We start from the raw sequence: 12599 nt of genomic DNA, 5'->3' as shown, positions 1-12599 counted from the left end.
CCAGTTTTTTATACTAGGCTTGTACATGTTTATTGTGAAGTTGGCCAATCACAAACAATCCCTTCAATGGGCTCTTCTTTAATGTTTCACTGCAACTAACCACTATTTCACAACGTCTCGTTTGATGTTTGTCCAACTGTAAAACCTTAGCACTGCATTAGCGAGCAGGTCACCTATGAACAACGGGATGGCTCACGATCAAAACAAAAGAAAAATACCATTAAAGTCCAATTTTTGATTTCCAAATTTGAAACAGAAAATAAACTAAGACAACTTTTCATTTTTTGTTCTCTGATTTCATGGAAGAAAAAAAAACTGAAAAGAGTTGTTTTTTTTTTGTTCTCCAATTTTAAATGGTAATCAGTAAAAGGCAAATTTTCCATTTTTGTTTATTTCCAAACAAAAACTGTTAGAAGGGAAGTACGCAGCCCCTCACAGCCGCCTATTAGACCATTAGACTATTAGATCTTTGGGGTTGTAGCAGTGACAGCAACAACAGCTGTGGAAACGAGCTACAGCTGACCTCTTTCAGCTCCTTGCCTGAATAAAGAATAAGATACGTTGTGGAGAAGGAGCCAGACACAGGAATGTATTTACTCCTCTCCTCTGGTGGAGTCTGTATATACTTAGTGGTTTTAGATGATGGGTGTGAGAATAAACGAAAGGGCGCAGGAGTGAACAGAAGCTTTATACTTCTGGAGGAATGTTGTAGCGAGTAAAAGGAGAATCAGGTGAACACCACTGGTAGAAGATGAGCTAAAGGAAAGAGGGCTGATCCAGAAATAGATTCCCCTCATCTATTCTGCTTGAGCGTGGGTGGGAATGAGGAAAATCTCAAATAGAGGCACTGGACAGGACACCGCAAAGGGTGGGGTCACGCCCACAAACATTTATGCTCCAACATCTGCTCCTGCCCCAAACCTCAGCTGCAACGCTCAGGACGAACTGACTCAGGGTCAGCTTTAGGTTTACAGCAGCTCCTTATTAGATTTTATTTGAATGTTAAATTTAGACAAATGTGTGATGCAAAGTGTGGCTGGGTTTAAGCCACAACTGCTCTAGTCTCCACCTTCTGCTGCTTGTCTGACCACCAGAACCCGTCAGCAGCAGAGGGAATGGCGTCGGACATTTGGTCTGTGTGACATGAAGTTAATTTAGGTGAATTCTTGTGTGAGAAATATATTTATGAGCTTCATTGATGAGTTTGGCCAAAAACCCATCAGTAATAAATAATAACATGGATTCGTATTTCATAGTATTTTGTGGTAAAACTGTTGTTCACGAGCTTGATTCAAGGTAAAAATCCAGTCAACAGGTTTCCGGTCTAGTACCTTATATTCTGTTTAGAACGTGAAACAAGGCAGTTATAAACTTAATCTACATTTATTTTCTGTTCATATGTCTAGTTTACATTTTTTACAGCAAAATGCAAACCTGGAGATGAACAGATTCTGGTTTTGAGGGTTTTCTGGTTACTGTGGTAATTTGTTATTGCTAGAGTGAAGTAGCAACTAGCAATGATGAGTTAAATAACTGGGAAAAGTACTACTTTTTATTTCATCTTGGTAACAATGCATCTAAGAACTGGAAAAAATTTAATGAAAAAAAAAATTTCAAGTATTTGATTTTATAATCATTGGAGCTGATTAAGCTGGTCATGCTGGATACAGGACAGCTCCAGTCAACTGAATTTTACTTTGGTATAAATGAAATAGGGCTGCACGATATTAGGAAAACCTGCGATATTCGATAACAGTGCTTAATATTGTGATATCGATATTACTCACGATAAATGAACAAATACTAAAGTATGCAGTGTTGATGTCGTCTGGCATGTGACGTCTGCTCTGGGTTCAAAGCAAACACAAACTAATGCATGAATTCCATTACAACATGACATTTTTATTGAAAACATATGCAGCTGCACCTGCTACTGTATTAGCAGCAAAACAACAAACTGCATGCATGCAGTTTCTCAGTGACTTTTAAACATCACCTCCACCATAAAACTTTTTCTGATGCTCCAAATACAGAAAAACATCCCTTACCAGGGTTTTTGAATAAATAAAAAAAATCAGAAAATTACTTTAAATGTTAAATAATAGTTAACTTCACTTAAATGCAACAGCAAATTCTCTCATTGCTACTGAACATTTTCTCCACTTATGTGGTTATGATATAAGGCTGTCGCTGTAATTGGGACGTGAACTGTGCTGGGCCAAGCTAGGAGAATATTAAGATTTTCTGAGGGAAAGAGAAAAACAATTGTCTACCTTTCAGAAGAGGAACTGGCAAAAAACTACATGGAAAATATGTGAAAGCGTTTGTTTTTAACCCCAAATTGAACAAGTTTACCTAGATCTTAAAAAGCAGCTCAGATGATGAAACTGCAGCTATGATTATGATAACAAGCTAACAAATTGAACTAGCTCCTCTTAAGACAACCGGCTAGCAGAGCTTCTGACTGACGGTTTATGTGCAGCAGCAAATCAACTATCCTGATTAACAAGGTTATAAAAGCTCATAAATGAAAAGTCACTTTGATGTGTGGGGGAACTTTTCCATGCCCTCTTTAGCAGGGTGGGACTGGGAGGAGAGTGCTGTAGCCTTTTAGCTGGAAGCTAACCGGAGCCTGGGGCTAACATCACCACCCGGTGGAACACTAGCGACATGAAGGTAGGTGGGTTGGTTCACCGGCACGTGTCGGAGTCAGCCCGGTTATTATCAGCTGCTTAACGACACCGAGCAGACTCACGTTCACGTTTGAAAGCAGCGCTGATCGCAGAAACCTCAGCACAAAGTGCGTTCTTTATTCTGAGCCAGCATGACGAACAAGGGAAACGAGCGGAAGCGGAAAGCGGGGGCGGAGCGGAGAGTGGAATTTTGGGGTAAGGGTCTACGTAGGGGGCGGGCGTATTACGTGAACAGACCCATCTGATTGGCCGCATATCAGAGGGGCTACATTTGATTGGTCAAACAATACTTCACGTAAAAACAGAGCTGGTTTACAAAAAGTTGATGTATGACACAGATGGGAATGTTTGAACTAGTGTTGTCAAAAAAATCGATACCTAGATATGAATCGATGCTAAAAGTGGTATCTAAATTAGATATTCCATCCCTGTGGTATCAATATTATGGACTATTACACACAACCTTCTTCAAGTACACCGATACGCACGACAGCCAGATGCCATAAAGCAGCCTCCGCCTCCCAAACAAACAGAAGAAGATGCCGCATGGCTACATTGCAATTCCCCACGCGAGTTGTCTCCGATCCAAGTTTTGTCTGCCAAATAAATAAACAAAAACATAAACAGCAAATTTGGGAGGCGCTTCACAGCCCAACTTAATTAGCATACCAAGTCTGTATATTCACGCTTATATGCTTAAAGGAAAACTCCCGTTTATTGCAACCCGGACTTAATTTCTAGCATGCAGTACATTTGTTTACTCACGCTGACAACTTTGGTGCTACTTGGATTCCCCGGGGTATTTAGATCCATCGGCGAATCGCCATCAGTGTATATCCATATAACGGGTGCGGACGGGCACCCATGGTGCAGCTTCGAAATAAGAAATTATCTGCACCAAAACATCTCAATGTCGAAAGGTTTTGTTAGGAATCATTAACATGATTCCCCTGTTTGTTTGGAGTGAGTCTGGGATTTCTAGGCATAAACAGACTAGCCGCGGAGCTTTTAATGACGTCACTGCCGTGCGCCAATCTGTTTTTATTAAGATTACCGGTAGATGTACCTTTGTCCTACTGTGGAGAAATTTGTTTTCTCCCTTTATTGACCAACAGAGTTGTTCAAAAGTACAGAACAAAACATATGGCATTACAGCTTATGACAAAAATGCACCTTAAACAGAGTTTAAGCAGCAAAACATCACTCTGCAAATAGTGTATATATAGTGAGACAATTCATGATTTACAGTGTTAACTTTCGCCAGTTTTTGTATGCACGTTTTAAAAAATGCTGATACTTGAAGGTTTAAGCACTTTATACACTTAATTCTTAACATTTAATTTTAGCAATATAAATTGAGGAATGTTATTTTTTGAATAAACTTGTTCAATAAATTGGTGTTTTTAAATTGTATCAAAATCGAGTATCGAGTTTCCCCCCCCCCAGTATCGAATCGAGTTTGAAATTTTAGTATTGTGACAACCCTAGTTTGAACCAAACAATTATCGCCGTTTTTGACGTGCTTTGTGATGGGCCTATCGCACGTCCCGTTATCGAGATGACGATCATTTTTCGATATATTGTGCAGCCCTAAAATGAAACTAAAAAAATTTGAATATGGTGCAAAAGTTGGTTTATTTCAGAAATTCTACTTAGACCGAGAGACCATCGAAAGCAGGGGTTTCCAACCTTTTTTGGCCCGTGAGCTACTTTTACACAATGCAAGCACAGAAGAGCTACTGCCATACGATTTATTCACACTGATACTTACCATGTGTGAATATGCTTATTGTGTTAGAAAAATGCTATACTTACTATATTAACATGCATTGTATTCACAAGTTGATTTCTCTGTACTTCAATATGTCGTCATTATAAAAAAAACTACAAGGAAAACATTCTGAAAATCTAACTAAACATTTTGTTTTTTAACTAATCAGATACTTTCAAATAATGAAAAACAAATCTACTTCATGTGAAAGATTTGACTTTTTTATTTTTTATTATTATTATTATTTTTAGAATGGATCAGTAACACAGCACACAGGAACAGCTAACCGGTTCAGTCCCTGACCCTGTGCCCCGTCTGGAGCCTAAAGCTTGGTTTATGCTTGACGCATCCGCGAGGTCCACACAGCTCCACGCGGCAAAATTGCGTCATTTTAACAACCACGCCCCTCCACCGCACGGCCTAAACTTTCCGCACCGCGCACCTAGGAAATTTTCTAACCACGCGGATGGTCGGACGCGGAAAAACATGGCAGACTGGCAAGAACTAGTATGGCAGAGGTTCGTAAATACAGACATTTGTATGATTCAGCTATCAAAGATCACCGTGATCAACATGTTGTTAATAAATCTTGGAGAGAAATAGCTCGCACTGTCGGAAAAGATGAGGACGCTGTTAAAAATGCTGGAATGTCATGTTGTAAACAACAGTAATTTTTACTTCTACTATGGTGTAGTGTTGGATGCATGCCGTAGAGCTCCATGCTGCCCCCTACAGTTTGGGAGAATATTGGCTCACAGCAGAGACAAGCCACATGAACCATAAACACCGCAAGTTGTGAAGCGCGTTCCATCCGCGAGCCGCATCACCAAGCGGAAAGTAAATGCGTCAAGCATAAACCAAGCTTAAGCAGCAATGCTACTTTTTCCATAGCCATAGTGTTCATCTATTTTGTCACAGCTGAACAAATACCCTCCAAAACTATAAAAGGTTGGAGGTTTATCCCTTTTATCTGCCTCTGGATCAGCTGATGGCTGTGTGCAACACAGAGCGGAAACAGAGAGAGAGCCTCATGTTTTATTACTAAATGGGACAATCAGCTGAAACTGTTGAAGGAAAGCTGTTGAACCTAAATCTCAGGAGCAGTCCAGAAAGTCTGGAGGTCTGAGTTCATCACGGGTTCATAAACAGTGTTTAATGAGCGGTTACCACAAATAGAACTTTACCATCACCCAGAATATTTTACTGAGGAAGTTTGTTCTGAAATCAGGTCTGTAAAACAGACTTCTTTTTAAAACGCGTGTCTTTATCCACCTGCAGCTGCAGTCGCTGAGATCAGAAATCTGTGCTGCAAACTGAGCAGTTAATCTGCATATTTCCAGTAGAACACGTTTGCCAAGAGATTTGTGCAATAATCAGATTTTTATTTTACTTTCACAAAATGCCAATTCTAGATTAGATATTACAGAAAGCAGGGACGACTTGCCATCAAATAAAAGCCGTCCCTCATTAATTACAAGACAGGCAGGATGGCTCGCTGGCTGCTTCTAGGCGAGCGACTTTCCGTGCGAACGAGCTACGGTTAGCTCATGAGCGACGTGTTGAGACCTGATCTTAAGACTCAGGAACCCCTAGCAGGTGTAGCAGGTGTTCTGGATTCATCAGCTGATTCGAGTGTGACACTGAGTATATTGAACCTTTTCCCAGTATTACAATTTTCTGACATTTTGAATTTGGGATTTTCGTAGACTTTAAGCCATAATCATCACAATTATAACAAATAAATGAACTTTTGTAATTGTGTAAATCATGTTTGGGATTTGTGAAGGTTGCAGCATTAGCATGGGAGAACTCTTTGCTGTAAAACTCATTTTTGTGACCTGTTAAATGCAAAAGCACCTAAACTTGAGAACCTTTCAGAGTTGAGGACTGAAGCCGGAAAAACTAAATGTGTTTTTAAACATGGCATTGGTGCAGAACATTTCTACTCTCTCACTAAATTTTCTGTTTCCACGAGTCAGAAGACTGCTTGTGCTAATTTTCTTTACAAAGAAGAAAAATGAAAATAGTAATAACCGCATATGGGATGCAACGATACCACTTTTTTCCAAACCGATACGATACAGATACTTGGATCTGAATATTCGCCGATACCGATTAACACAGATAATTCTAGCACACAAAAAAATGCAACGATTTGGAATACAGATTTTATTTTTTTCTCTGCTTTCAACAGGAAAAGACTGTGAGGCAGATAAAAAGTAAAATATAAGAATAGAAATCACAAAACTAAAATAATAGGTGAACAGAAATGACAAGTTACAGTGAAGCCATTTTCAAGCAACTGCATTGGTATCGGTTCCTGGTATCGGTTAACTTTTACAGATACCGATACCAGTATCGTATCGGTGCATCCCTACATATGTTACATGTATTTAAAAGAAAGAAAAAATTAAACTAACAAAAAGTTTTTGTCTTCGTAAAAGACGGTGAAACAAAAGACAAAAAACACTATTTCAAATCTTCCAGTAAGCCACGTGATGAGTTTAGGTGGTCACTGATATAATCCAGGGTATATACAGCAATCCTTAAGTAAAGTTTACTACTTTTTAATACTTTTTTTACTACCTTCAGAATTTTTTTAAAACCATCACAACACTAAATTGCAAGTGTTAATCAGCGACCTATTTACACACATTTTAACATATATAATATACAAAAAGAATAGACTTAGAGACTCACTGATGTTGACAACGTATTGCACATATTTATTTTACTTAGAAAATAAGCCAGGCACTTCTGTTCAGCGGTTCAGACAGTTGACCACGAGGCCTGAAATGATGCACAACGACCACTGAATATGACGTCATCATTATGTGACCGGATATGCTAAAGTAGGGCTGCTCTATTATGGCAAAAACAATAATCACGATTATTGTGACTGAAATTGAGATCTCGATTATTTAAGACGATTTTTCAATTTATGTAGATTTTTATTTATTTTTTTTTTATTCAGTCATAAAACTGCTCAGGGCACAATCAGGGCAAAAATAAACAAGAAACAAGATGATCACTAAAATAACTCCTGATTCCCAGTATAAAAAGACCAATATACTTATAGCTCATAGTTTATGACCCAAGGGCTATAGACCTTGGTTTGACTCATTTAAGTCTAACCAGTACAGACCCAAATACCAATATCTTGCAAATACTGACAGCAAGAATTACACAGTGGCATTTATAACAAATACATGCAAATTGCTGTTCACTAAATGTTGCATAACATTTATTTAGTCGTGTCAAGGTGCTGTAGGAGCATGCACTAGCACCGTGTCCTCAGAGAGATTAGTTATTATTTATCAGCGAGAGGAACTTATTTCTACCTTATTTATAAACTATTTATTTACAAGTCCATCAGTTAATGTAATAATTGTCCCAACCACAGCTGCACCCCCCACCCCCCAACCCGGTCTCACAGCAATCAGGGGCAAGCTGCACGTGTGTTTAGCACGCCGCACGCGCACATTTAGCCGTTTTTATCGGCTCAGGAGTCCGCAGGTACGGTGTGTGTCACTCACTTTGGTTACTCCAACAGGGAGCCGGCTCCGAGAGCTGTTTCTTTAGCGACTGACACATCACTACATCATTCCCTTTCCTAATGTCCTGAAGAACGGTACGGAGCGCAGGCGGAGTGTTTAGCTAACCTGCAGGAAATGTCGACGACAGTTATCCAGAAAGTAGCTAAGGGTTACCAGAGATGTTTCTGAGGTGTTCGCTAGGTACTTTTAAGATTTAAAAAGTCAAGAGAGGGTCTGAGAAGCTGTTAGAAATAGCGTCAAAGTCGCTAAGTTAACTTGGCAACACTGGGAGGAGCGCTTCATTTGCAACTTAAGGCAGCGCAAGTGGGAGGAGCAAATAATCGGCTTGTTTTGTTTTTATAATCGTTCAAAACATTTCATTCGGAATATATTTCTATGTCGATGTTCAGAATACGACATCTGATAGTCTGAAAAAAATAATACCTAATTTGGAAAAAATAATACCTCTGAGACCAAATTTAACACTTTTAATGGCCTTAAATTTGACTATTTTTATTTATCACTTTTTAATACTTTTTAAAACCCCGCGGACACCCTGTAATCATTCCATCAAATATTATGTATTTAATTAAATCAGTGCAAAAACACTCAAACGCAGCAACATTCTCTCTTAAATTAGCTGCTAGAAAAAAGTCATGAAATTGAAGGATTTCCCACTAATGGTTCTTCAGAGAGCGCTGAGAGGGCATCTTTAAGTATTGATCATTTGCTTCACCCTCAAGCTAATGTATCAAACACACAAAACAAATTACATAAATAGATGTCTTATTACAGTAAATGTAATTATAGACGAAAGAAAACAATCCATACGAGCCAATCAGAACTCTTACTACTTATGTTTCATGAAAGGGTATTTCCACAGATCACAGATGAATCCTGTCAGTCACTATGAGCTGATTCGTGAGGCAGTATGATTCCAAGATGCTAGGAGGAGAGTGAGGAAGAGGTGAGAAAACTGATGCTTAATTATGGGCCATTCCCATCTGTACCGGGTCGGCCCGGGCCGGGTAGCGTAGGTTGTTTACATATCTGGGTGGCCTGGTATTTTTCCGGGCCAACCAAGGCTCATTCTCAGCCCTCTTCTCGAGGGGGTCTGCTTCAGGCCGACCAGGGCCAACACACCCACTGCTGACAGCAAATTCACACCTTCCATTAGAGCAAGCCTCTGATTGGTGGGTAGAATCAGCCCACATGGGCTTAAGGCAAGGATGTGTGGAATCAACCGGGCCAGGCTGGGGCCGACCGGGGCTACCCGGCCCGGGCCGACCCGGTACAGATGGGAATGGCCCATGAGATTTTTGACAGAGGAAATCATGAAGGGAAAGAGATGAAGTGTTAGCCATGCACTCTGTGTTTACAGGACACCTCACACACTTTACACGCTAAACAATCCATTACTTCTATGGTATTATGACCGTTCATGCATCTGAGTTCATGACATTAGAGTTTGGTATCAAACTAAAGAGTCTTCAGAAAATCGGCTTTCCCTTTTGAATTGGAGAGACAGTGGGTTTTTAATAAGTTTGAAGATGACTGGTTTACTCACTTGTAAGTCAACCCATCTCCTTTAGAGCATAGCTCTTCGGCCGTATGACCATCCGAGACAACACACTGTTGGTCAGATCTGCTGGTTCAAAATGCGTTGACTATTACAGAGCACTGGTGTGTACACTCCACCCACCATCACACACAAGTGAGGTTTGAAAAGATTTAGAAGAAAAAAAAACCTTTTCACACTTTAAAGACGTTCGGAAAACAAATCAAAACTTTGTGATGCAGTAAAAACTTACTTATATGTCAGGCCATCGCCGATTGAGAAGAGCTGCTGTGCCGAGAGTCCGTCATCAGGGACGTAGCCTGTGCCGCCGCTGATCAAGTAATCCGCCATGCTGCCAAATGATCAGAAAATGGAACAACTTCAGTTCAGCGAGTTGCAAAATAACTTAATGAAATGCAAACATGTAAAATAAATAATGATTCAATTATGCACTTTAGGGTTGTCACGGTTACCAGTGTAGCGGTAAACCCCGGTAAAAAAAAAGTTGACAATAATAATAACCGTCTTGTTTTTTAAAAACTATATTATCTCGGTGGATTACCGTGGCTGTGGTGTAGGCGCAGTGACCCTTACCAGCCACCGTATCATCTGCTGAAGTTGCCGGCGGCACATGTGCACTTTGTTGTTTACAACCAAAACTTTCTTGAAGCTAAACCTGAAATAATGGCCAAAGGAGGAGACGGCAGCGCTCAGGACATTTATTATCCCTCAAAGAAGACAAAGTGGGAAGTATGGGCATTTTCTGGAAATTTGAAAGAATGCCAAGGGACAGCTGATAGAAGATGGATATCCTGTTTGCAGCACGTGCAGAAAAAGTGTCTGTGAAAGGCAGCAACTCTTCAAATCTCATGACACATCTGCGTGACCATCACCCACAACTCTACAGTCAATGCAAGGCAAGCTAACGTTAGCGTTTTGGCTAAAATGCGTGATCCGAGGATTTGGGTTGAGGGAGAAAGCAACGAGTCGCTATATAAAGCAGCCGCAGCGCCGCTACCTGCATATAAACCGTGTCACGGACACCGCCATGTTGAAATGACGCTATGCATTACGGGGCTCCCAGGGGCAGATAAGAGTTGGTCTCTCTCTGAGAATAATTATGAATTTAACAATGATTACTGCCTGATGACATTTTCCCACATCTGCAAATCTCACTGGAAGGACACAAACCGAGGACAATATTTTCCTGATGTAGGGTTTATTACGGGTTTATTACTCAAGGGTAAAAAAAAAGTATCGGATTAGAAGGCTACTTGAGTACTGAGTATCATCTGATCTAATATTTTTAAAATGATGATATCAAACAGACAAAAAATAAGGTAAGGTATGGGCAAATATTGGTATTTTAAAGACTAATGGGGAAATATGTAAACAAATAAACAACATAATTACAACCAGGGTCCAAAATTAAATTTTTTAATCACCGGCCAAGTTGGCCGGTAGATGATGAAAATCTACCGGCCAAACATATTTTTTACCGGCCAAAATTCTAAATGATTTAGATCTACCTAAAGCATGCTATTCTATATTATGTTGATTCCAAACAGAGTGACAAAATAATTAAAACATCAATTAATAAGGAAAACAAATCTTTTGTCATTTTTACTATTTATTTATTTTTAGAGATGTTTTTATGAACTCTTTCACTGAAATCTAGTCAAGACTCCTTGTTTTCTCTGTCCATGAAGTCTGGCCTGCTTCTGACACCGTCTTTGTGCCAAAGCCTTACAGTCTCATTTGGGTCATAGTCCTTAATCTCTGGAGAACACAGCTGTACCACGAGAATATCTGAAAGTGTGTCAGGGCTAGGGTTGTCACGGTAACCGGTGTAGCAGTAAACCCCGGTAAAAAAGTAGACAATAATAATAACCGTCTTGTTTTTAAAATATATATTATCTCAGTGGATTACCGTGGCTGCGGTGTAGGCGCGGTGACCCTTACCAGCCACCATATCATCAGCTGAAGTTGCCAGCGGCACATGCGCACTTTGTTGTTTATGACCAAAACTTTCTTTAAGCTAAAGCTGAAATAATGGCCAAAGGAGGAGACAGCAGCACTCAGGACATTTATTATCCCTCAAAGAAGACTAAGTCGGAAGTATGGGCATTTATTGGATATTTGAAGAATGCCGAGGGACAGTTGTCTCTGAAAGGCAGCAACGCTACGTGGCCGTCATAATGTAGCAATTGTCTCACGACTCCGCCATCTACGGTTCGCCACTTTTCACAAAATCTTCTGGTTGCCACTGGTCCTGGTGGTTTTTCTTCCAGTTCGACAAGTTTTCTTTTAGAAGGCTGGCTGACTCCAGTTAAAAACCGCCACATTTCACCGCTAGTTTTAACACGAAGCTAACTGCTAACTTGATAAACTGATTGAATGGGATAGGTGGAAATGACGCTGGATGCAGCGCTCACGTTTCGCGTACATTTGTGTACGTTGCATGCAGGCGGGAGGAGTATCAGAAATCCATGGAAGATGACTGATAAGCATAACTAATTTGGTGCAAACATTTACTTGCCATGTGGCAGGTAGAGCTCAAAAATTTACTCGCCAAATGGAGCAATTTACTCGCATTTGGCGAGCGGCGAGTGTTAATTTCGGACCCTGATTACAACATAACAAATTTCAGGCAAAATTTAGACAAAAACTGAGGACAATATTTTCCTGATATACAGGGTTTATTTTGTTGTCTGAAAATGTAACACGTTTAAAAAACACCGCAATAATACCGAAAACCGTGATAATTTTGGTCACAATAACCGTGAGGTTAAATTTTCACACTGTGACAACCCTAATGCACTCTTTGTTTTTGTTTCTTTGTTTGGTCTCCTAAAATGAAATCTGGATCGGTTAAAGTTGCAGTAGGTACTGTACTTACTGAAAACACACAATGTAACAATTTTCATGGTGGAAAACAAGCAGTACAGCAGCTTAGTGCCAAACTGGTCAAAACTTCCAGAACCCTCCCTGAACCTCCTCTCAGTCGGTCTCTTCTCTGACAGCTCGCATTAGGAAACAAA

The 12599-nt window shown here is 40.0% G+C and overlaps 1 protein-coding gene across 3 annotated transcripts in view; it reads right to left on the bottom strand.

Moving 5' to 3' along the window:
- Window positions 1–12599, bottom strand: part of impdh1b (IMP (inosine 5'-monophosphate) dehydrogenase 1b) — a 30774-nt gene that overhangs the window by 13426 nt on the left and 4749 nt on the right. Inside the window, exons 2-3 of one of the 3 annotated variants that reach the window (XM_015959811.3) lie at window positions 9812–9910; window positions 9568–9648 (exon numbers count right to left, since the gene is read on the bottom strand). In XM_015959811.3, the coding sequence (XP_015815297.1) occupies window positions 9568–9648; window positions 9812–9909 (179 nt within the window). In that variant the 5' untranslated portion in view covers window position 9910. The remainder of the gene's footprint in view (window positions 1–9567; window positions 9649–9811; window positions 9911–12599) is intronic. The other 2 variants (XM_015959817.3, XM_015959826.3) reach the window with 2 other exon arrangements.

The sequence above is a fragment of the Nothobranchius furzeri genome, chromosome 1 (genome assembly GCF_043380555.1).
Source record: "Nothobranchius furzeri strain GRZ-AD chromosome 1, NfurGRZ-RIMD1, whole genome shotgun sequence".
In the NCBI taxonomy this organism is placed as follows: Eukaryota; Metazoa; Chordata; class Actinopteri; order Cyprinodontiformes; family Nothobranchiidae; genus Nothobranchius; species Nothobranchius furzeri.
This window is presented reverse-complemented; position numbering and strand designations above follow the sequence as displayed.